This window comes from Canis aureus, chromosome 25 (genome assembly GCF_053574225.1).
Source record: "Canis aureus isolate CA01 chromosome 25, VMU_Caureus_v.1.0, whole genome shotgun sequence".
Taxonomy (NCBI): Eukaryota; Metazoa; Chordata; class Mammalia; order Carnivora; family Canidae; genus Canis; species Canis aureus.
Genome location: NC_135635.1, coordinates 12,328,062 through 12,352,843, shown reverse-complemented (window position 1 = coordinate 12,352,843; position 24,782 = coordinate 12,328,062). Strand labels below are relative to the sequence as shown.

Here is a 24,782-nt window from a genome sequence, read left to right as displayed (position 1 = left end):
GTGAAAAACAAAGGTGATATTCATTTGATCAGAGTAAGAAAATACAATATATGGTTGTATGATTCCCCCCCTTGACTATTATGTGTTGTCTGCTTTCTTTGTGTTCCATATGTATGATAAGAATCTAGGAATCAGGATTATTTGTTGTGGTCCAAGGTTGAGATTCCTGGGCTTGTTTCAATAATTATATCTTCTTGTTTCAATAATTGTATCTTCCCCCATATGTCAACTAGAATCCCAAAGATCCAAAAAAAGAAAATCTCAGTAGTCCACTTTATGCAGACTACATTGAAAAATTGGTCAGTACAGCCACATTTTCTATTTAATCTGTTGAAATAATTGATACTTATTTTAGATATAATTACGTGATGTCTTCAATTGAAATTTCTCTCTGCATATTTTGATATGTGCTATGATCAAAACTCTCATTGTCTCCGTGGAATTGAGCAATCAATAAAAATAAAATAAATATAAAATACCCAAAGAAAGAAGTTCAGTAAACTCAGAGCTAAATACATTTGAACATGAAAATGTAGCTTAAAATACAAACTTCAGAAACTTCATTTGCTCTGTCTGTAGAATTTAGAAAAAGGGAAAAAGGTACATTTTGAATTCCATCGTAGTCTTTTAATCAAAAGTTTATTCGAGCGTGGGTTTTTTGCAAAAAGCCAGTCTTACTCTATGTTATTTTTTTTAATTAAGTACAGTTAAGAGATGAGCCTTAAGATATTTCATTAGTTTTGTTGTTTGAAGAAATGGATAAATCTTAGAAAGAACTGGAGTATTGATAAGGAGGTTACTGATGAACCGTCCTTTGTTTGATTAGTTAAGCACTGAAAGCTATCCTGAGAGTGATTGGGACAACTGAGTCAGACCCACACAAATATGAGATGATTAAATGAAAATGCAATCAGCGGTGGCCTGGGAGCATTGCCTGGTGAGAGATAATACTGTAGCTCTCTAATTGGCTCGTAGCAGGCATGCAGGATGACGGATTTCAGTTGTGGGATTGCCAGGTCCGCTTCCCCCAGCACTATTATCTCAGAGTGACACTTCCATTACTCTGAGCGGAGAAAGATGAACGTCACCTGTCAGGGGCTGGTTAATTGTGTTGCTAGATGTATGTTGCCAGGGCGCAGGTTGGACATTTATGAACATAACTGCTTCCTCTGATGCCCGCCATCCTTCAGGGATCGATATGGCTCTTACAGTAAGCGCGTAATTGAGTGAAGGCACTTACCACTGAGGGGCTGAAGATGAGCCCATTGTGTGAGCTTCATTGTCCATACATTCACCATAAATGAGCTGATATTTGCCATTTATTGTGTGCAGCATTGTGGAAATGGAAACTAATGTGCCACTTTCATTTGTTTTCTAGATAAATGGGGAAGATGTCCAGAATCGAGAAGAAGCAGTGGCATTGCTGTCTAGCGATGAGTGCAAGAGAATCGTGCTGCTCGTAGCAAGGCCAGAGATTCAGGTCAGAGCAGAGATCAAAAATCTTGAGACTGAACTTTCTGTCCATTATTTGCTATCCTCTATCAAATCAGTACCATGGGTAATTGTGCAGCCAAGTATGCAAAACATAATTAAGAGTCATCTTTCCTAACTTACCAGCCATATCAACCTTATCTTTTTGGAAAAAGAAGGAAAAAAAGCACACAGGATGGAACCATTATTCTCTCCTTCCACTTGCCAGTTATTCGAGTGAATTAATAAATGAAAAATGGTTGACTTTATATGATTTTTAATCCTGTATAGAGGCTTCCTTTAGGTTTCTGTCTAAAAATTCTTAATTGGCATATTAAGGTATCTTGAAAGAATTTCTAATGAGAGAAAAATTAGCATATCCTGCTATCGACTTAAATCTTTTTAGAGTAACCTTATCGAATAAAGTAGCTGATAGCGTGGTGTAGTTCCATGTATAGTAAAGGAATTTTTTCCAGGTTTAGAGGGACAAAAACACCTGTCCAGTAAAGGAGAGGGAATGGTGGAAGAAAAGTGCTATTGGTCCTTCTTTTTATATCCTTTTTACACCCCACCACAATGCAGAAAGGACAGCACACTGTCACCGTTCTATCCATCTGTCAGCAGTTTGAGTGAAGTTGGTTATATCACCATTTGTCTCCCAGGTTATTGATCTGATATTTTTCAAACTCAGTAACTGCATACTATCTATAAATTACATTGAGTAAGTGTATTTCAGTGTCAGACCAAGTCCTGACTTGAATATAGTGGTTATAAAAGATCACCCTTTCCGCATATATTCCCTTTATGCCCTTGACCATTCTAAATGGTTCCCATAAAGCCTGCTATAGCCCAAGGCAGAGTAAAGTTACACACCTGAGGTCTCAGGACTGGGAAAGGGAGCCTGCACGACTGGCTGGACTGCCTATTTAGGAATGACCTTAAAAATATAAAGTACGTATAAAATTTCACTAATTATCTGGAAATTTTGCAAACCAGTTAGTCCCATGGATCCCACTTTCTTGAAAAAGAACAGAATAAAGGAGCTAAACACATGTTAGTGAAATTCATGTGAAGAGAGCACAGTGGTTGTCTCTGTTATAGCAAAGATATTTTGATGTTATAATGTGGTTTCCCTGCCCTTTCCACAGAACTTCTAGGGAACCTCATTAATTAGAATTAAAGCATTTCCTTAAACTATGCCATAGTATGGCCATAATGGACTGTGCAAAGAATAGACATTAATGACATAAGACTAGATCCTGTTAATCGTTGATAGAATACATATGCTTGGTAGACCTGGTGGCATTTTCAGATATCTGACTACACTCCTGACCTAGTAGAATTGATGTTGGAGGATGAGTTGCCAAACAAGACTTCCTTTCCACAGTTGAGAAAAGGTGGTCATCTCACTACAGGATACCACAAAACCAAGAAATGCTTTAGCTCCTTGTTCCTAAAGAAGCCTCATGCCACTGAAAGAGAACTAATTGCCTTTAGAAAATCAGATTCCTAGAAAAAGAAAGAAAGAAGAAAATGCATCTTAACCTCATATTTTTAAATTGTAATGTAAGGAGTATATGCTATAAAATGGCAAGAAAAAAATTTTTTTAACCCTCTCTCCTCTGGGTGACGGGCACTGAGGTGGGCACTTGACGGGATGAGCACTGGGTGTTATTCTATATGTTGGCAAGTTGAACACCAATAAAAAATAAATTTATAAAAATAAAATAAAATAAGCCCTCTCTCCTTTGTATCACCTACAATTTTCATCAATTTCAATGTAGCTTATGCATTAAAAAATATTGCACTTTTTACAAATGAATCTTATTCAGTGAAAATGTGGAAGTTTCTTGTGTGCTTTTTTCTAGCCTCTTTCTTTTTTTTCTTTTTTCTTTTTTCTTTTTTAGTATTTCAAATACCCTGTACATTCTTGGAAATGATCTACAGATTTGCTGGGGGCGGTATTGTACATCTGTGCAATATTTTTAAATAACTCATTTCTCTCATTCCCTGTCAACTTTCTTTCATTTTCTGCCCATTTTCTTCCTCAGACCATTAAAGATATTGCTATTCTGTCCTATTTCCCCTTGGGACATTGGGGCAGAGAGGGCTCACGTGAGAACTTGTAAACACTTCTTCTGAGACAATGCAGGTTCCGTTCTCTGAAATGCCACATCTGTCCCATACTGTGCCGACAGATCCCTGTTTCAGAGAGTCCTCCTTTCCTGCAGCTCAGCCCAAGGGAGAAGTCTGTCCATGGTATAGCCTAGAACTCAAACTGCCATGAATACAGTTAGGTGGAAAGGGAAAGGCAGTGAGCAAGAAGCTCTCTTCCCTCACCGTGCAGGGTGTACCTCCAGCCTAGACCGAAGTCTGGTCAAAGGAGATGTACACTGCCTACAGATGGCGACTCAAGGATCTGTGTGGGGTTACCTAATAAGAAAAGAGTTATAGGGAATCATTAATTCCCACTGTTTGTTCTCCTTATCTTTCCCACCCCTTCATTTAAATTTCAGAAGACTGTGCCATCATCCACAACATCAGTGCAAGCAAATATTTTGTTTTGACCTGATTAAAGAAAAACGCTGTGGTGTGCTTAGAAAAAGGAAACACTCCTCGCTCTCCGTAATTTCTTTTGGAGTCTGGAGTTTGCAGCTTTGTGAAACTTAAAAAGGATTACAGAATGTAAAACTTAGACAATTATAAATTGAACTTGAATTTTTAGTCAGCCTAATTTTCATAGTTCATCTGCATATCAAAGTCAGCGAGGTAGAACTTGGTCAAGTTATTCAGGCTACATTAAGATAAATGAGGATGAATAAATCTGTCTACACTTTTGGCCTCAGTCAGATTTGAAGTAATGTAAGTTCGATGTAGCCTTTAATAAATATCAAGAAACCTACAACTGCCTTCATATTAATGAATATGATACATATATGCTAATGCCTTTTCTGCTGCAACCTAGTGTCTTTTCAGAGTTTATTCTGTTTCAAGTTTTACAGTTTCAGTTACCTTTAAGATTTAAAAGCTTACTTTGCAATTGTTGAGTGGTGAAAATACCTCAAACTCTGGCTGACCCTTGAGCAATGTAGTGTTTGGGAGAGCCAACACCCCCACCCAATCAAAAATCTGCATGTAGCTTCTGACTCCCCAAAAACTTAACTACTAATAGCCAACTGCTGGTTGGAAGCCTTACTACTCGATTAACACTTATTTTATGTTACATGTATTATATGCTACTTTTAAGACATAGTAAGCTAGAGAAAAGAAAATGTTATTAAGTATAAGGAAGAGAAAATAGAGTACTTGTACTGTATTTATATATATATAAAAAATCCGCATATAAGTGGACCAATGCAGTTCAAACCCCTGTTGTTCAGGGGTCAACTGTATTGTCAATTTTGGCTCATTAGAAAGCTGCTGTTTCTTTTAACAGAGAGTAAAACAGAGCATGGACAATAATTCAGTTAATTTAATCAGTATAGACAGCTAATTTATGTAATCCAGCTCCAGAAATCCACTTTGAGGCAAATTATCTGTATTGACTGTCAACACTCATCATATTAGCAAGATTTCCTTCTTCACTTTGTATTGAGGAGCCAGAAGGATTTATTCAGTTTAATTTGTGTAAGAGTCCCACCAGAATACTTGCATCCTGAGCTCACAAACAAAACCCTGCATGTTCCACACCGCTCCACTCCCCCTTAAATTCAATGTCTCAGGGATGGATGGATGGATGGATAGATAGATAGCTGTATGGATGGATAGATAGATTATATAGATATAGATATAGATATAGATATATCTCTATATATATATATTGCAATTGGGCCTGAAAAATTAATCAAAGTAGACATGGCACAGCATCACCTTTTTTTGTGAAAAGAATAACTTAGATTTTTTCTTTTCTTCCCCCCAGATAAAATAAAAGTCTGTATTTGTGGCAGGCAGCCATCTTGTTAACTTGGGAAGCCATCTGCCTAAAAATAAAAAAGCAGGATGAGGGGTAGCATCAGTGTGTGAAAGGGGTGGGGAACACTCATTGGTCTCATTGGGGGTTGTTGTGAAAGGAAAAAGCCCAATTGTCTCATGGCCCTATTAGTACCATTGAAGTTCTTTAACACAGGGACTGTTGGAGGTAATGAGCGTGACAGCTGTGGATTATGCAATATGCTTTTAATACATTTTGAAAGATGGTAATGTTCTATGCTGTGAGATCTACTTGGTTATGAGAGAAAATCTGTAGCTGTGTTTCAGGAAAGGATAAAAGGCATAGGAGTCCAATTTTTTTTTTAATCACCTTCTCTTCCTTCTGAGAGGTGAACTTGTGAGAGGCTGGTATTCTGAAGAGAATCATTATGATAAAAGGAACTGGTCAGGCATTGCCATTTAAGTTTACCCTATTTTAGCATGAGTTCCCACTAACCTAATATAATGTACTAATGTATTCTTTTGCAGCTGGATGAAGGCTGGTTAGAAGATGAAAGGAATGAATTCTTAGAGGAGTTAAACTTGGAGATGCTGGAAGAACAGCATAATGAAGCAATGCAGTGCACTGCCAATGAGGTGGAGCAGGTAGGGCCAACGATTTGAACTACATCATTTGAAATGTTGCTAGTTTCTTTTCTGAATATATAACCATAAATGGAGTAAAAAACAAAATCAAAGAGTTTGATCAAACATCTCTGTAATAGTAATTTTTTTAGAGCAGATGGGCATCTCAAATGAAGCCCAGGGAATAAATACAATTTTTTCTATTAAAATCTTTCTAGTTTGAAAAGCTTTGGGATCACTGTTGACAGAGTACAGTAGTATTCAAATGTTCAACTTAATTCAGAAATTGAATAGCGAAAATACGCATTGCTTTTCAATATGCCAGCTGGAGACAAACTATATCTCATGAGATAACGCCTCTCCCCAACATTAATTTTATAATTTAAAATATTCATGTGTCTATTTGAATATTTAGGCAACTGTAAGATGACGATGACATGAGGTAAGTCATCAATCTTATTTATGTTTTTGGAATCTTGGTTCTACCTCTGTACTCCTCAACAGGAGTAAGCTCTATTTGAGATCATTGATATCATCTTGCCTTAGGGTCACATCATCATTCAACCAAAAATGCTGAGCTCCTAATATGTCCCAAGTACCACACTTGATCCTGAGCATACAAATGAAAATGAGCAAAGTTTCAGCTCTTAATTAATTCGCCGCTCATGAAAGATTCCAGAGGGGCTTGTGGCAAACTGAAATCTTGGGATTCTTTTGTGACTGTTATTGTTCCTATGGGATAAAAATGGGATCAATCTATCCTAGATTTTTTTTTTATGTTGAATTCATGTCATTCATCTGCCTGATATAATTTTGTTAACACTTCTGCTGTCAGTTTATTGATTTGTTTAATTATCACCCTATTGCCAACAGTAATTCTTAACACATCCTGAAAGATAGTTTTTAAAAAACCCTGGACAGCTGGACAGTTAGGCTTAGGGACGTGAAGCACAAACATCCTATCACTTTACCAAGCTGAATGATGGAATATATTGACATGCTAGCATTCCATAACAGAGATGTATGTGTGTGTATGGGCACATGCCCGTATATTAAATAAATCGTTATATTGCAGACTCCGGTGTCACCATAGTTGAGTGCGCTGTACTCTGTGCTGAGCATGGATCCTCATTGGCCACTTCACAAACAGTAGTTCATGCTCAAGAGTGATGCTGCTACTGTGGTGATTGCTTTTCAATATAGGTAGGACAGATTGAAATTTTTATGTATGACTTCAACGCTGGCCACAAATAAAGATATTTTTTGGTGGCAGCTGCTGGTTAAAAGCACGAAAGTCCTTGCTCGAGGCTTTTTCCTCTCTTAGATACAAAATGTGACCTGATACAGTATTGACAGGAGGATGTTGGAATAAAGCAAGAAGGGAGAAATCCTGTCCAGGTGAAGTGATATGGTGTCAAATCCTGCCTACTCATCAGAGGTAATACAAATGCTAGTTCTTTTGAGGTAACACTAGATGTCCCTGAGGTCAGATTCTCATTGTGTGGAAATTTTTCTTCACCATGAGACTGAAAAATGATAAGAATTACAGAAACCTTTAAAAGTCCTTTGCCCTTATAAACAATAATACTACATTAGAAATGTCTTGGTAGAAGCATTGCCTGTCACTGTAATAATTCCATAGGGAAATGATAAATGACAGAATGGCAATACATTAGAAACTAGGAATTCTAGGTTTGAGAATGGAAAAGCCTTTATATTTTCACATTTGCTCATAAACCGGTGACTAAAGAAAAAAATTCGATTAAAAAAAATCTATATCTGTGCCTCAAAACAAAAATACATATACACGCTAAAGTTTCACTTTACGTAACATTCTTGATCTTAGGACTGCTGTTGACACACTGTGGAACATCTCCCATAGCATAATTTGTCTGTATCCTTGGCATGCCACGTAAAAATAAGATTAAAAAAAAAAACTAGCCTTCTTGTATTTTTAAGCTCATTAAAGATATGAAAAAATATAAATAATGTGGTATTATTAATCAGATGTCCAATATCCATAGCATCCTCTGGGGGTTTTATGGCACATGTCAATGTCACCACGTTGGACACTATTGTCAGCTTATAGAAAGGAATACACTGATGGACCACGTGCTCCACTGTTACTTACAAGTACTTGTTTATAACATTGTTCTTTTTCAATAGGACATTGAAAATCTCAGTATATTTTCAACAAATGAGAACTATTTTAGGAAAAGACCGGGAATCCTAAAATAACACTATACATGGTCATCTTCTCTCCTCTACAGTTTATGTTACATTTTGTTATGCTTCTGTGGAAGAAAATAAAACAATTTTCTTAAGAGACTCTTTCAAATCTGTTTTAGGATGTTTTTTCTCATGCGTTCTGTCCTTTTTTTAAACACTAACAGGCTTAATTATATTTAATTGTATAATTACACCTGCTAGAGGAAAATATATATAGTGGGGAGTAAACTTACACATAAAGGACGTACAATGTAGAAACTGCCATGTAGACTAGTTTAGGATAAGTGATGGAGGGAAAAAAAACTTTATTCACAGAGAAAAAAACTATATATACATCCTCTTAGTACAACAACAGTGAATTGTTTTGCATGGAAGCCAAATGCTACCAAGGAATAAGGTTTACATATGAGTGCATATTCACAAATACATCAAAACTATATTTTTTGACATTATGTTCATGTCTGGCAGTCAGTGCCACTCTGATTTTCATGAGGACTGTCACTTTACTCCGAGTAGAATAAAATTCACCTGTGAAGGAAATTATGGGCTGACAGTAGAAAAATATTTTTAAGTAACCCAAACGAGTCCTAAGATGACATTGTTGCTTCTGAGTGATGTGATTTGGAGATGCACTGAGGTCAGGACACATCCAGGCAGGAATGTGACATCTTGGACACAGAAGAGATCCCAACTCTGCAGGATGGCACTCCTTTTCTACCTCTCTCTGTGTCACTAATAAGCTGAATCCATCTGAGATTCAAGTTCCTTGTTGCTAGAAAGAAGGACTAAGTCTCTAGGACTAGCCTATTCCTGAAATACTGTGCTGTTTGGCTTATCATTACCAGGGTGTTACTAGCTCAGCAAAGTTTCTTCTGAACTTAGAGTTCAGGAAAAGAAATCATCCTAATCAGGTGACATGGCTTCAGAACTCCAGGCCTCCATACTGCAGAAGACCACTTAGATCACCTGTCTCACTCATCCTTTTGCATGTTACCACCTCAGGGACTCAAAAAGTCACCTCATTTACACACCTTCATGCCAATTCCCCAAGTAAGAGAGAAACTTCAGGTAAGAATCATTCAATTGAATGTGTCCCACTTTATTTATCCCCAAATCAGGTATCTAAGCAGCTTTGGTTTTCTTGATTTCCATTCCTAACAAGCTGCCTTGAGCTGACTGCCTGTATTTCTAAAATTGTTAAGGAGACTAACCCTGGAACAGCTTTCTGGGAACCGCACCTTTTGCCAAGCAAGCAACCGTTTTTTCATGCAAGTTCTGCAACAGTCGGTGGTTTTTTTTTTTTTTTTTCAGAATAAACGATTTTCTTTGATCTCTCAACTTTATTTCCTCAGCCCAAAAAACAGGAAGAAGAGGAAGGCACCACGGACACGGCCACATCCTCCTCCAACAACCATGAGAAGGACAGTGGGGTGGGGCGCACAGATGAAAGCCTGCGAAATGATGAGAGCTCGGAGCAGGAGAACACAGCTGAGGATCCCAAGGGCGCATCCTTGAAGAGCACGAGAGGGCTGGGGCAGAGCCAGGACACCCTAGGAAGCGTGGAACTTCAGTGCAATGAGAGCTTGGTGTCTGGCGACTACATGGACTCCGACTGCGTGGGCCACACAGAGGAAGAGTGTGAAAGGTTCCGACAGCTCCTGGAGCTCAAGTGCAAGATTCGAAACCATGGAGAGTATGACCTGTATTACTCGAGCAGCACAATAGAATGCCACCAAGGGATGGGCGTGGAGCACGAGCTCCAGCTGCTTAACGAAGAACTGCGCAGCATTGAGCTCGAGTGCCAAAATATCATGCAGGCTCACAGGCTCCAGAAAGTGACAGACCAGTACGGAGACATCTGGGCCTTGCACGACGGAGGATTCCGGAATTACAACACCAGCGTGGATGTGCCGAGGGGAAAACTAGATGACATCCTCGAACACCCAGAAAAGTCAGACAAGGACAGTTCCAGTGCTTACAACACGGCGGAGAGCTGCAGAAGCACCCCGCTCACCGTGGACCGGTCCCCCGACAGTTCCCTTCCACGGGTGATCAACCTCACCAATAAGAAAAACCTGAGAAGCACAGCAGGGGCCAGTCGGCCTTCTTCGGGAGCCAGCAGCAAAGAGTCGACCTCCAGCAGAGCCAACACGGCAGAACAAGGCTGCAGCAGCGTGGAGGCCAAGGAGAAGGCGACCGAGAGCTGCAGCAGGCTTTCCGACCAGGACAGGCCCAGCGGTGAGCAGCGCATCCCTTACCTGTCTCCTTACCACAGCTCCTCCTACAGGTGTGCAAACATCCCAGCGCATGCCCGGCATTATCAGAGCTACATGCAGTTGATTCAGCAGAAATCTGCCGTCGAGTATGCCCAGAGTCAGCTGAGCCTCGTGAGTATGTGCAAGGAGCCCCAGAAGGGCTCGGAGCCCAAGATGGAATGGAAGGTGAAAATCCGCAGCGACGGGACGCGGTACATAACCAAGAGGCCAGTGCGAGACCGGATTCTGCGGGAACGTGCCTTAAAGATCAAGGAGGAGCGCAGTGGCATGACCACGGACGACGACACCATGAGCGAGATGAAGATGGGCCGCTACTGGAGCAGAGAGGAGAGGAAGCAGCACCTGGTTCGGGCCAAAGAGCAGCGTCGGCGCCGGGAGTTCATGATGCGGAGCCGCTTGGAGTGTCTCAAGGAGAGTCCCCAGAGTGGCAGCGAGGGCAAGAAGGAGCTCAGCATCCTTGAACTGAGCCACAAGAAGATGATGAAAAAAAGAAACAAGAAAATCTTGGACAACTGGATGACAATCCAAGAACTGATGACCCACGGGGCCAAGTCTCCGGATGGCACACGAGTTCATAATGCCTTTTTGTCAGTCACCACCGTATGACCGAATGAATGGGACGCAACGGATTTTTAGGAGGGTGCTACCAGTTTGGGTAGAGTATGATTGCCTCGTTCAATGTGGCGTTTTTATATATATTTTGCGACTCTTTATAGTTTAAATTTTTTGTAAGCAAAAATACCTGGTAATTTTCCATTTGTTTTTCATATACCGGTACCTTCTTTTTTGGCCGAGATCTTTCTTTGACTTGTGATATATTCCTATTACTCATTTATATATATATATATATTAAAAAACAAAAACAAAAAGGAAAGAAAACAAAAAACTTGAACAAAAAATACTGAGGAGCCGATTAATTTCCTATTTTAATGTACCTAATGTAAGGTAAGATCCGGATTTCTCTAGTTTACTTATTTTCTACTTTGAGAACAACTCAATGCCAAAACATTTCTATGCTTGCTTCTTGGCATAATCCGTATTAAATCAACCCTGTTAATAAATCCTCTGCCACATCTTGTCTTATACATAAAAACCACCTCTTTTTAACATCCCATTGTACATTTAGCACCTAAGTGGCCGTTGTCTTTGTCTCAGTAAAGTGTAGGTGGACAATCTTCCTGTGGTATGTAGTGACATTGGTCATGTTAGCTAGATAACTGTGGTAATTGTGACAATAAAAAAATAAATTATTGATTATCCTTAAGAAAAGTTATCAAGGAGTGTTTTATTTTCATTGTCTACTGTGGTTACCAGATTAAAATTAGTTACATATGGATACTATTTAGAAGACTCCCAATTGTGGATTATAAAATATGTACATTTTCTATCACTTTTTTCCAATAAAATTGTCTTGAGATATTTCCCATAGATCTTTGTGTCACATATTCTTACCAGGATTAAATTAGATAATATATGTAGAGCATCTAACAGATGCCAACTAAACATCCAATAAGTAGGAGTTTATCTCCCCTTGCCTGCCACCTGTGAAAGGCAAAGCCAGGAAAAATTTAGGGAGATAAATTTAGGGACACGGAGAGAGGATCAGTGAAGTGTCTGAAAATGTTTATGACACTAGGTGTATTAGTGTGCTTGGGCTGCCATAACAAAACACCCCAGACTGGATCGCCTAAATAACAGGAATTTATTTCATGGCTCTGGAGGCTGGGAAGTCCAAGATCAAGGTCCTGGCAAATTCAGCAACTTGGCGAGGGCTCTGTTCCTGTCTTGCTGATGGTCACCCTCTCCCTCTGTCTTATCAGAGAGACAGAAAGGAAGCTGTCTGCTGTCTCTTCTTACATGGGCACTGAAACTCTCATAAGAGCTCCACCTTCATGACTCCATCTAAATCTAATTATTTCCCAAAGGCCCCATCTCCAAATACCATCATATTGGAGGTTAGAACTTTTTCAAAATATGAATTTTAGGGGAACATGGTTCACTCCACAGCACTACATGCGTTTATTTAATTGATCATTTGAAATTAAATTTGGGGGAATCGTCTTTTTAATAATCTCCATTGTGGTCCACTATAAATGCCCTACATGTCATTTATGAAAAAGTGAGATTTCTAGATTATCAGATAGGTTCTTGAAATACAGCTTTTCATCATAAAAACCATAGATATGCCTCTTGTGATGCCTCCAGAGTAAAGGCCAAATTGGCCATGTACAGGCAAACATGAGTTTGATCAAATTTTCATTCAACCCAAAAGATTGTTGGAGACACAACATCTGAATATTTCTGAAGCTACTTTCCCGTTTAAAAACCAACAGTGGCTTCCTATTAGCTCTTGAATCAGACTCTGATGCCTTGGCCTTATATTCTAGGTCTTTCATTCACTTGCCCACTTTGCCTATTGCTCCTCCTTTTTAGATCTCTGAATTTATTCCTGGCTTCCCATTTCCACTCTAGTTATCTTAGACTATTCTCCTGTCTGGGGCCTGTGCCAAATTCTACACTTCCCTTAGGATGTAATCGTGTATACATTTTCTCTTTGGAGACTGTTTTGATGACACTAGATTTTCTCAGCATTTTGCCATGTACTATGATCCACCTGCAGTATTGTTTTACCTTTCTTTTTTTTAAAAAAAAAAATCCTGTTATTTGAATCACGTGTGTAGAATTTATTGTCTCCCTGTATGGATTTTTAAGATCATGAAGTTGGGCCCTTGTGTCCCCCTGTGTCTTTGCAAACCTCTATAGAATTCCATTTGAATAATAATGAATGCTAGTGGAATTAAATTATTATATTTGTTTATCTCTCTCCTCTACCTATTGGTCCTTTTGTTACTTACTCTTCTACCTTTCCAAGTTCTTATTTCCTGAAGGGCTGTTACGTAGATGGGGGGAAAATGAATCTTAATTACATATAATGAAAAGCTGGACTCAGAAATTTTAAGATAAGTGATAGTAATAGCAATCTAAAGCAACTGAAAATGTCATCAATTCCAACTTTAGCCATTGTTAATACAATCAATAAGACTACTCTGAATACACCTGTAGTTTTTAAAATGTCTATCTTAAACGCTCAGTTCTTTCCTGACCTAATGCCTGTGGCTATTGTTTATCCTCTTGACATAACTGGGTTTAAATACTCACTGAATTCAAATTACTCCTATAGATAAATGTGATTTGGAACTAACATGTAGATTTTTCCAGAAGAAACATGGACACATCTCACAGAATGCAGTGTTTCCGAAGTTACCAGTTTAATTTTATTTTTGTTAAGGCCAAATATTCTTGCCAATTTTTTAAAAATGTGATGTTGGTATTTTTCATGTCTGTGTTTATACATTCTAAGAGTTGAGATATGTCTTTTTCAAAAATCAGTGAAAATCTGAAAGTGTTATGTTTTTATCTTTCTACGTAACGTATCTTTGTGCTAAACATGTTTTTTTTAAGTAAATGAATAATAAATCTGTTGCTCAGCAAAGAAAAATAATTGGTTATATGTGGGATATTTTATTGCAGCTCAGAAGAAATATGTGAATGTAAAGAAGAAAAGTATTTTCCTTGCACTTACCTTTTGAAATTCCGTATTTTTATTGCTTTCTATACTCAAGATATGACAGAAATTGGTGGGAGGATCCACATGTGAATGACATGGGGGTTGGAAAACAATGTCTATTTGATGGGCGTCTCTTCGCTGCATGCCATGAAGAAGGCTATTGTTGCCATCTTATTTTGTGCAGAGTATCCTTCTATGAAGACGTAACGTGGGCTGAGGGAGGACTCCTCTGACCTAGCCTTTCCACAGCTCCAACCTGATTTAATCCATGTCTTAATGGTGTGTCTAGATCTTCCGCCTGCACACATTCTTTTTATCCCTCCCATGAGCTTCTGCTCTCTGCTTCAAATCCCTTGTTTTGTGATGGGTGCCATTGTTCACCTGCTCTTTCAGGCTTATCCCCGAAGTCTGCTCAAATTTCCCTTTTATCAGGTCAGTCACAAAGCAGTGTTATTTCTTCTTGAAAATGTGTCAAGTTATCTTCAGTACCCTCAATCACCTTTTGGCTACACCGTCACGGTTTTGTGCCTAATTACTTCAGCAGGTCTCCCTGTGTGCCCTTTCCCACCTACCCTACATCTCGTGGCAATACGCAGCATCCTAAATGGCACTTTCCTTATGGTGCTTAGACACCTTCAAGAGTCTTTTCCTGAACATGGGATACAATCTGAGTGCCTGAGACTGTTATCTAAGGACTTCCAAAATTTAACCTCAACCTGTTTCTCCACCTGATCTCATACTTCTCTCCAGGAGGAACGTCTAACTCAGACCTCAGGAAACTTGTGCTAGACGAATAATTTGAGGCTCCTTCAAACTAACATTCTTTAAATTCTCATTAAATTTATTTTCTAACAATTTATTAGACTCTTTCATTAATATCCATTATTTCTTCTACTTCTATTAATAATCATTAATCAGTGTAATATAACAGCATAACAATTATTAAATAATTTTTATTATTTTCCGATTAGTAAAGTTGAATACTGTAGCAGGTTCACTGACTGACTTACTTCTTTTATTTTTATTTTTTTTGACTGATTCACTTCTAAAAGAAAAACGGTTAAAAGTTTCCCCCAGCAAATTCTTTCTTACTTATTGGAAGTTTTGTTCTGTTTTCAGTTTTCTATATCATTTTTCAAAATACATGTCTTTGGAAGTACATTAAAGGACTTAGGCTTTATTTTTTTAAGACTTTGTTTGTTTGTTTGTTTGTTTGTTTGTTTATTCATGAGAGACACACAGAGAGAGAGGAGGAGGGAGAAGCTGGCTCCATGCAGGGAGCCCAATACTGAGCCAAAGGCAGATGCTCAACTGCCGAGCCACCCAGGGGTCCCAGACTTAGATTTTAGATAAAACAAACCATTTCTTCCTATAAATATGCATGAAATGGTTTCAGAATTTCAGGGAATACCGCCTACAGGAAGGCACTGACAAAAATAAATGACCGAAATAGTCACCTCCTGAGAACTTTGAGATTTTTTTGTTCTGGGTTTTTTGGTTTGTTTGTTTTTTGCTATTTCCACCCAAGATGGCTCCCCTTTTCAGCCAAAGCAGAGTCAAGTTAACATGGAAGCTCCACTATGCTTCTACTTTAGTCGAACATGCCTCCCTCCAGTTTTTCAAACACACCATTTTCACTTCCAACACCACTCTTTGCTTGTGTTTTGCATGTTAGACAAAACCTTCTCTTTTCTTCTTGCCCATCTCTCCATCGCTGTTTATTTCCTATCTTCCCATCTCTCCAGGAGATTTACCCTAACTCTTGTTAGCAGCCACTCTTATTTCTAAAGACTCATAGATGTTTTTTTTGTTTGTTTGTTTTGTTTTGTTTTTTTAAATTTTTATTTATTTGTGATAGTCACAGAGAGAGAGAGAGAATGAGGCAGAGACACAGGCAGAGGGAGAAGCAGGCTCCATGCACCGGGAGCCCGATGTGGGATTCGATCCCGGGTCTCTAGGATCGCGCCCTGGGCCAAAGGCAGGCGCCAAACCGCTGCGCCACCCAGGGATCCCAAGACTCATAGATGTTATTGTCTTAACACTCTTGGCTTGGGCAGCCCGGGTGGCTAAGCGCCACCTTAAGCCCAGGGCGTGATCCTGGAGACCCAGGATGGAGTCCCACATCCAGCTCCCTGCATGGAGCCTGCTTCTCCCTCTGCCTATGTTTCTGCCTCTCTGTGTCTCTCCTGAATATATAAATAAATAAATCTTAAAAAAAAAAAAAAAAAAAACACTCACTTGGCTTTCTACCTAATAGTGTCTAATATTTTTTTCCTATAACATGTCTGTCATGAGTATAGTGTGTTGCACAGTTAGTAACCATCGCCACATATGTCCTTCTGGCATTTCTTCTGTTTTACCAAACAACAGCTGCTCTGGATTTTGGGTGTCATACATTTTTTACACATCCTAGTCAATGGTGTTATATTGCAAAAAAAAAAAAAAAAAAAAAAAAACATTGCTTCTGGGTCCATGGGCCATCTATAAGCTAGAGTCCTGCTTGTTACTCATTATGCCACTACATGTTTTTAACTTACTAATATCCACTATTTATCTTCTGCCTCCCTACTCTGCCGCTTACTAGGTTTATATGGCTCAGGCAAGTTACTTAAGCTTGCTGCCACTTAGTACAGTGAAGATAATTATAACCTTTTTCATAGGTTGAGAATTAAATGGGTTAGTCCATATAAAGAAGCTAGATAGGTATTGGCACAGAGTGGGCACTATTAGCTATTATTTTGGCCTATAGGTGATGTGTATCACCTGTGGCTGATATGCCATGAGTTGCACAGCTACTAAGCCATAGATTCCGGATTCAGACTCAAGATAGTCTGTCCCCAGAGTTTCTCTTCCTTCCACTACCTCCAGCCTCTCCATTAATTAAGAATGTACATTAGAGGTAAAAGCAACTTGTTCCCTAAGCTCTGTAAGTTCTGCTTCAAATGGGAGTCCAGACACTTGACACCATTTTCTTTGTGTCATCAAATATGCTGACTTTTCCTCGTTTGGTTCTACTTTACCAGTCAGCCTACTTTTTTAATTGCATGTTGTCTGTGGTGGGGAATTATGATGGTAGGTTGTGTTTTTGTTTCAGCTAACCAGTACAAAGCTACATTCTGCTTCAAATTTATTATCACCCCTTTCTACTGTGTGGCTTGCCACGTCCACAATCAGAAATGTGCCATTGTTGTAAAGAACCTCTTGGATATCCATTTACAGAACTGTCACTAGTCTTTACAGCCTGGTATTTTAATAGGAAGCATAGTCAATGCTACCTATTCAAACCTAAAATGTGTTTGAACAAAAAAATTTAATAAACCAAGACATTTATTTAACTTCACCTCTGCTGTGGCGATAAGAATAGCTTCAATGGGATGCAACTGCCCAGCATATTCTGGAATATTTGTGAGGCACTCTAGGAAGCAAAACCTACTCAAATGTTTCCATACACCAGCCCTATTCTGATGTTATCAGTATGGTAGGGTCAGCAAATATAGTGTAGAATTTCAATTGTGCCCATTTAATTTAGTCTGACTTCTTTGTTTGAAACAAAGGACACTAATCAGGAAAATCAATCGGATAGAGGACACAAAAAATAGAAATGGTATAAAACACAAGAGAAGGTAATATGTTTGGGAGTCTACAATGTTAATGTGTGAGGTGCCTTACATGGATCATTAATAAACTTCTTGTCTTGAGGAAATGAAGTACGAGCACCTGAAATCTGACTGTATTAAGAGGTCAGCACAGAATCATGAAGTCCATGAGGAACACAAGAGGGCTAAGAGAGGTGAGGGCTTCTTCCTACAGGCTGCTATCACCTTAGGGAAAGCTTTCTCTGCCCTCATAGCTCTGAATGATGATTTACCCACGGGACAGTTCTCATCATTTCTATGATCTTAAGCAAGTTATTTCCCTTCCTTGAGTCTTTATTTTCTCATCTGTAGAGTGATAATATTGGAATAAATGATCTCCAAAGCCCATTTTATTTCTAACATTCTAAAAATTGGCAACAAATAATAAAACATTCTATTCCAAATTTCCTTGTGTTGCACCTATACCACAGTTTGTTATGGAGTTATCTTAGGTAAATTTCATCATTTGCCTCTGAAGCAAATAAGGACATTTTCAAGAGGAAAAATAAAAAGCAATGCATTGCTATAAAATAATGCCCACCAATTCCTTCCATTATTCACCAAAAAAAAAAATTTTTTTAAACCAGTTTCCATGGTGGCTGCCACCTTCTGAAACACTATATATGCACAGCACACTCTAGAACATCAAGCAGTCGGGATTTAGAAGAGAGACCTAGATCTTTGGAATCTTGTATATTTATAGAGAAGATGGGAAGTGGACAGGCTCATGTACCATTGGGAGAATTCTTGGCTTTGCAGGTGAGGGTACAGCCCTGGTGACATGAGAAAGCTTGTTGTGGGGCTGCTTGGGAGGAAGCCAGTGTGGGTCAACCAGCAGACTCACTGGCTAGTTTCTAACACAACGTATGGCTGGCATGTAAGTTATGAGAAGGATGGGAGAGTTGGGGGGTAGTTAAAGTGATCAAATTTATGTTTTAGAAAGATCTGTCTATTAGCAACTTAGCCTTTGTATTGGGTGCAGAAACATTTGGAAGAAGGACAACCAGTTAGGAGGCTGTTCCACTGACATGGGAGAGAAGAGAGAAGAACTGAACAAGGGGCCAGTAAGAGGATTTGACAGATGATGGGAACTAGAAATGCAGATTTGGATGCAGAATAGAGATGCAAGTAAAATGCAGAACCCCAGTTAAATTTGTATTTCAGAAAATCAGTGAATAATTTTTTAAATGTAAGTATTCATTTTTTAAATGTAAGTATTCATTTCAAATGTAAGTATTCATACTTAAATTAACAATTACAGTTCATCTGAAATTTTCATTGAATTAGACATCCTGTAATTTGTCTGGCAATCCTATTAGGAAAGTAGAATAGCCAGGTCTTGGGAAATAACAGGACATAGAATAGGAGATCATCAGAGGGAGGAAGAAGTTGAGCCTATAGTGCAGGTTTCTGGTTATGTTACCAAGTGAATGACGGTACCACCCAGTAAAACATACTTAGCCTGAGAAAGATGCTCTGGAAGAAAAGGTAAACAATTCAGTTTTAGGTATGTTGATTTTAAGGTGCCAGTAAAACAATCTGAAAAGAAATGTCTAATGGGCAATTGAAAAAGCAGATATGAAATTCAGAGTAGGAGGCAGGGACTGGAGGAATGTGTTCTAGGGGCACCAATCATACCATCCACTGGTTTCCTTTCTTTTCTCTATGGCCACAAAGGGCTGGTTACCAGAGAGCAGGAATGAACAGAAGCCTAGTGGCACGGAAGTAAGGGATATATCAAGTTTTCATTGCCCTTCTTCCTCTTGTTACCTGGGGAACGGGGGGTGGTTTGCAAATGTCACATCTCTGCTTCATTAAAAGTAGAAGGCAAGTGCATCCCATTCACATGTCCTCTCAGCTCCTCTGGAGCCACTTTCAAGACTGGAGAATGGGTTTTAGAAACATTCCCAGTAGAATCTGGGGAAACACCCCTAACCCAATGCTTAACTTCATCTTCTTTTTCTTTTTTTTTATTAACTTCATCTTCTTCATCGAAACCTAAGAGCCTTTAAACTATAAATAACCCCATGCAACTTCAAATCAGATTTTACAACCCAATTATCTATGGAAAAAAATATTTGGTAGTCAGAGATTTATGAATTTTCGAAGTTCAGTTAAAGGATTATGAACTTTACTTACATCAGTGATAGCATAACTGAACAAACACTTTTTACTTCATACAATTCCATATTAATCCATAAAGAGCTTCCTTGCTTTTGTTTGTTCTCCTCCTTTTTAAAGGGAATAGTATTACATTGTATTGATATACCATAAATGTATTCATCTATCACCCATTTAAGTATATTTTGATTGTCTCTAATCTTTAACTATTGTAATCAATGCGTTCATTAATAATCTTATATCATTTCCTGCATGAGTGAGTACATCTCAGATAAGCTTCTGAAAGTGGAGTTGCAGAGTCGAAGGGTAGGTACATTTATGATTTTGATGGCTACCCTCATAAATACTACTGCCCCACAAAGGTGGCACAATTTCAATTCCTACCAGCAGAATATAAAAGGACCAATTTCCTGCCTTCCTTGCTGTGACATTTTGGGCCAGTTTGCCTCCTCATGCATTTCCCTTCCCATACTCTGCAGATGCCTTTGGACTAAATGTCCAAGCTCTCATGTCAGCTGAATTTGGTCAATGTAAGCAATGACAGGAGAAAGGAGAGCAGAAGGAAGGGAAGGGAAAGCCATGGCATTTTCCCTCTTCCAGGAAAATATCTAGGTTTTGTTGGGACTTCAAAATTCAAAGGTTCAAAAAAAAATGCAGAGGTTCTAATTAAAAAAATAAATTTAAAAACTATGAGTTTAGGGATCCCTGGGTGCCTCTGTGGTTTAGCATCTGCCTTCGGCCCAGAGCATGATCCTGGAGTCCCAGGATCAAGCCCCACATCGGCCTCCCTGCATGGGGCCTGCTTCTCCATCTGCCTGTGTCTCTGCCTCTCTCTCTCTGTCTCTCATAAATAAATAAATAAATAAATAAATAAATAAATAAATAAATAAATAAATATTTTTTAAAAATAATCTTTAAAAAATAAACAAAAAATAAAAACTATGAGTTCAAGGGATGCCTAGGTGGCTCAGTCAGTGGAGCACCCAACCCTTGGTTTATCTCATGATCTCATGGGTCATGGGATTGAGCCCCACATCAGTGTACACACATCAGCCCCACATCAGGGCACATCCCTCTGCCCCTCCCCCACTTGTGCGATGTGTGCACATGCTCTCTCTCTCTCTAAAATAAATAAATAAATCTTTTTAAAAAATTATGAGCTCAAAATTAGGCATAAAAGTAAATATTCATTAGAATGTAAAAAGAAAATATAAACAACTACAAATTTTTGTGAAGCTTACAAACATCACAAACTTTTTAAATTAAGATTTTATTATCTGTCAAACACATAAGTTTAATATCTATTCTTCTTGTGTTTTTGGCTACCTACAATTAGATCACCTCTTTTTTTTAAGATTTTATTTATTTATTTGACACAGAGAGAGATTGAGAGTGCACAAGCAGTGGGAGTCACACGCAGAGGGAGAGGGAGAAGCAGACTCCCCACTGAACAGAGTTTGATGTGGGGCTTGATCCCAGGACTCTGGGATCATGACCCGAACCAAAGGCAGATGACACTTAACCAACTGAGCTACTCAGGTGCCCCAGATCACCTCTTTACATGACAACTGTTTTGTGATTATTTGTATAGAGAGAATAGAAGGGTAATTCAATCTTTTCTTTAGCATAGTTGATCAAAATTTGATTTCTGAAAGTTAAAAACATTTCATCCTCTGAGCCTATATTGGTAATGTCAAATAAATTTTTAGGATTGTGAAATTTGGAAAAACAAGTTTTTCTCCAAACTTTCCAAGTTCGTTTCATATATGAGCTGAAAAACTTTGAAAATTTTACCCTAAATTTTCTTCTAACTATATTTTACTTTATTTTTTAAATATTTTATTTTTTTTATCCATGAGAGACACAGAGACATAGGCAAAGGGAGAAACAGACTCCCTGCAGGGAGCCCAATGTGGGACTCGATCCTGGGACGCCAGGATCATGCCCTGAACCAAAGGCAGATGCTCAACCATTGAGCCACATGGGGGTCCCTGCTTCTAACTATATTTTAAAGCATGTTTTTCCTCCGTTACCCATATGCTTTTCCTGCCAGGAAGTGTAGGACAAATTTACAACAACTGTGTGCTCTAGCTCTTCTCTTTTGTGTGTGTTTAAGTATATACATAAGTAATTGTGTAATTTGTAATTCACCTCTTTGGTCTGTGCCTCAAATATCAATTTAGTCTGAGCTCCAAAATGCCCATGGCCATTCCATCAATGCCTGACATGAGGGGAAATGTGAAAGTTGGGTATCATGCTGAGTGAAGTAAGTCAATCAGAGAAGGACAATCATCATATGGTTTCACTTATATGGGGAATATAAGAAAGAGTAAAAGCGATTATAAGGGAAAGGAGGGAAAATGAGTGGGGAAAAATTAGAGAGGGTGACAAAACATGAGAGACTCTTTTTTTTTTTTTTTTTTTTTAAAGATTTTATTTATTTATTCATGATAGTCACAGAGAGAGAGAGAGAGGCAGAGACACAGGCAGAGGGAGAAGCAGGCTCCATGCACCGGGAGCCCGATGTGGGATTCGATCCCGGGTCTCCAGGATCGCGCCCTGGGCCAAAGGCAGGCGCCAAACTGCTGCGCCACCCAGGGATCCCGAGAGACTCCTAACTCTGGGAAACGAACAAAGGGTTGTAGAAGGGGAGGTGGGTGGGGGTTGGGGTAACTTGGTGACGGGTACTGAGGAGGACACTTGATGGGATGAGCACTGGGTGTTATATGTTGGCAAATCAAACTTCAATTAAATTGTGGCCAAACTGTGGAAGGAGCCTCGGTGTCCAACGAAAGATGAATGGATAAAGAAGATGTGGTTTATGTATACAATGGAATATTACTCAGCTATTAGAAATGACAAATACCCACCATTTGCTTCAACGTGGATGGAACTGGAGGATATTATGCTGAGTGAAGTAAGTCAGTCGGAGAAGGACAAACATTATATGTTCTCATTCATTTGGGGAATATAAATAATAGTGAAAGGGAAAATAAGGGAAGGGAGAAGAAATGTGTGGGAAATATCAGAAAGGGAGACAGAACGTAAAGACTGCTAACTCTGGGAAACGAACTAGGGGTGGTAGAAGGGGAGGAGGGCGGGGGGTGGGAGTGAATGGGTGACGGGCACTGGGTGTTATTCTGTATGTTAGTAAATTGAACACCAATAAAAAAAAAAAAAAAAAAAAAAAAAAAAAAAAAAAGTTGAGTCAATAAAAAGCAGTAGTCTTAGCTGATGATAGTTACAATATCTTAATTTTCCAAAAACACGTAACCATGTGGATCTACCCCCTGAACCCCTCCCAGATTCTTAGAGAACAGATAAGGGACACTGAAGCTTAACCTTCATTGGCCTCTCCTGCCTCTCTGCCTCAGGTAGCATCTCTGGCAGAAGCAGCATTTCTTCCATGGCCACAGCTCCCAGCAGGCAAGCCAACCTGGGCTCCAAATTCCAAGGGACATCAGCCACTGAACATCCGTAACACATGCCCAGGAATGATTGTGGCATCCCACTATTTCTAGTTTCAAGATTTTCTCATTCTTGTTCTGTCCATCTATCTTGATGGTTTCCCTGTATTAAACTCTCTCTTATTTAAAGCAATTCCCATTCTCCTGCTTTGACTCTAACTACTATTGTTCTGGGTACTAGATGTAGTCCCAGTAAACAGACTTCCACATAAGATTCTAGAATACACTTACTTTCTTATTTGTGTGTGAACATATCCATGCCCTCCTTGAAGATGGAAAAATGAGACTCTAGTAATGTGGCATGAAGTATATCACTTGTAGTTGCTTAGGATTAAGTACCTGTCAAAATCATTATTTTAAAAAACCAGATAGCTGCTAAGTTGCTCCCCTCATCCACTAAGGGAGCATTGATGAGATTACAAAGAAGGTGGGGTGAAGTAATTAATTTCGACGACATTAGGGAATCTCTAATGGGGAAAACATTTGGAATGAGACTTTTAATAGAGACTCATCTATGGCCATCAGAAATAACCACTGGCAGTCTTGTAGTGTACATAACTGGATAAGCTAGGCTTCAGAATGTCTGTGGCATCCATATTTCCCTTCCAAGTAGTTTTTTAGATTATTTACTGGTGATTAATATTTTAAACTTTTTGTACCAAAGTAAAATACACATAGAAAACTCTATAAATTGTTACAAAATGGACACCTGTATAACCATCAGATAGAACATGGCCAGCACTCCAGAATCCACTTCCCGAATATTACCTCTCCCTCCTTTCCAACTGTAAACACAGTCTAGGCTTCTAACACTACAGATTAATTTTGCCTGGTATTGAAGTTTGTATAATGGAGGTATATGTTCTTTGGCTTCTTTTAGTCAACACTGCTGGTGAGATTAATCAGTGATGTTAGGTGTATCTGTAGTTCATTTTCATCACTGTGCAGTATTCTGTTGTGAGATCACCACAATTTATATATCTATTCTTTTTTTTAAGATTTTATTTATTTACTCATGAGAGACACACACAGAGAGAGACAGAGACACAGGCAGAGGGAGAAGCAGGCTCCATGCCGGGAGCCCGATGTGGGACTCCATCCAAGGTCCCCAGGATCACGCCCTGGACTGAAGGCGCCGCTACACTGCTGAGCCATCCGGGCTGCCCTATATATCTATTCTATAGTTGATGAACATTTAGGTTGTTTCCAATTCCTGAATATTACAAATAATATGATGAACATTCTTGTATACATGGTACAAACATTTCTTTTTTTTTTTTTTTTGGTACAAACATTTCTATTGGGCATATACCTAAAAGTTACTGAATCTTAGATTTAATATATATGTTCAACTTTCCAGATATAAAACAAGTAATTATAACAATTTATATTCCCACTAGCAGTATATAAGAATTCTCAATGTTTTGCATAATTACTAATGCTTGTTATTTTTTTAAAAAAT

At 38.8% G+C, this 24,782-nt stretch overlaps 1 protein-coding gene and 1 long non-coding RNA gene across 3 annotated transcripts in view; one reads left to right on the top strand and one right to left on the bottom strand.

The window, feature by feature from the left end:
- The window catches only part of PDZRN4 (PDZ domain containing ring finger 4), a 351,649-nt gene extending 339,701 nt beyond the window's left edge, over positions 1–11,948 (top strand). For both annotated transcript variants that reach the window (XM_077870437.1, XM_077870438.1), the window contains 3 exons: positions 1,379–1,480; positions 5,929–6,045; positions 9,606–11,948. In XM_077870437.1, coding sequence (XP_077726563.1) covers positions 1,379–1,480; positions 5,929–6,045; positions 9,606–11,135 — 1,749 coding nt within the window. In that variant the 3' untranslated portion in view covers positions 11,136–11,948. The remainder of the gene's footprint in view (positions 1–1,378; positions 1,481–5,928; positions 6,046–9,605) is intronic.
- LOC144296990 (uncharacterized) overlaps positions 1–24,782 on the bottom strand; it is a 100,034-nt gene that overhangs the window by 15,651 nt on the left and 59,601 nt on the right. The window lies entirely within an intron of this gene.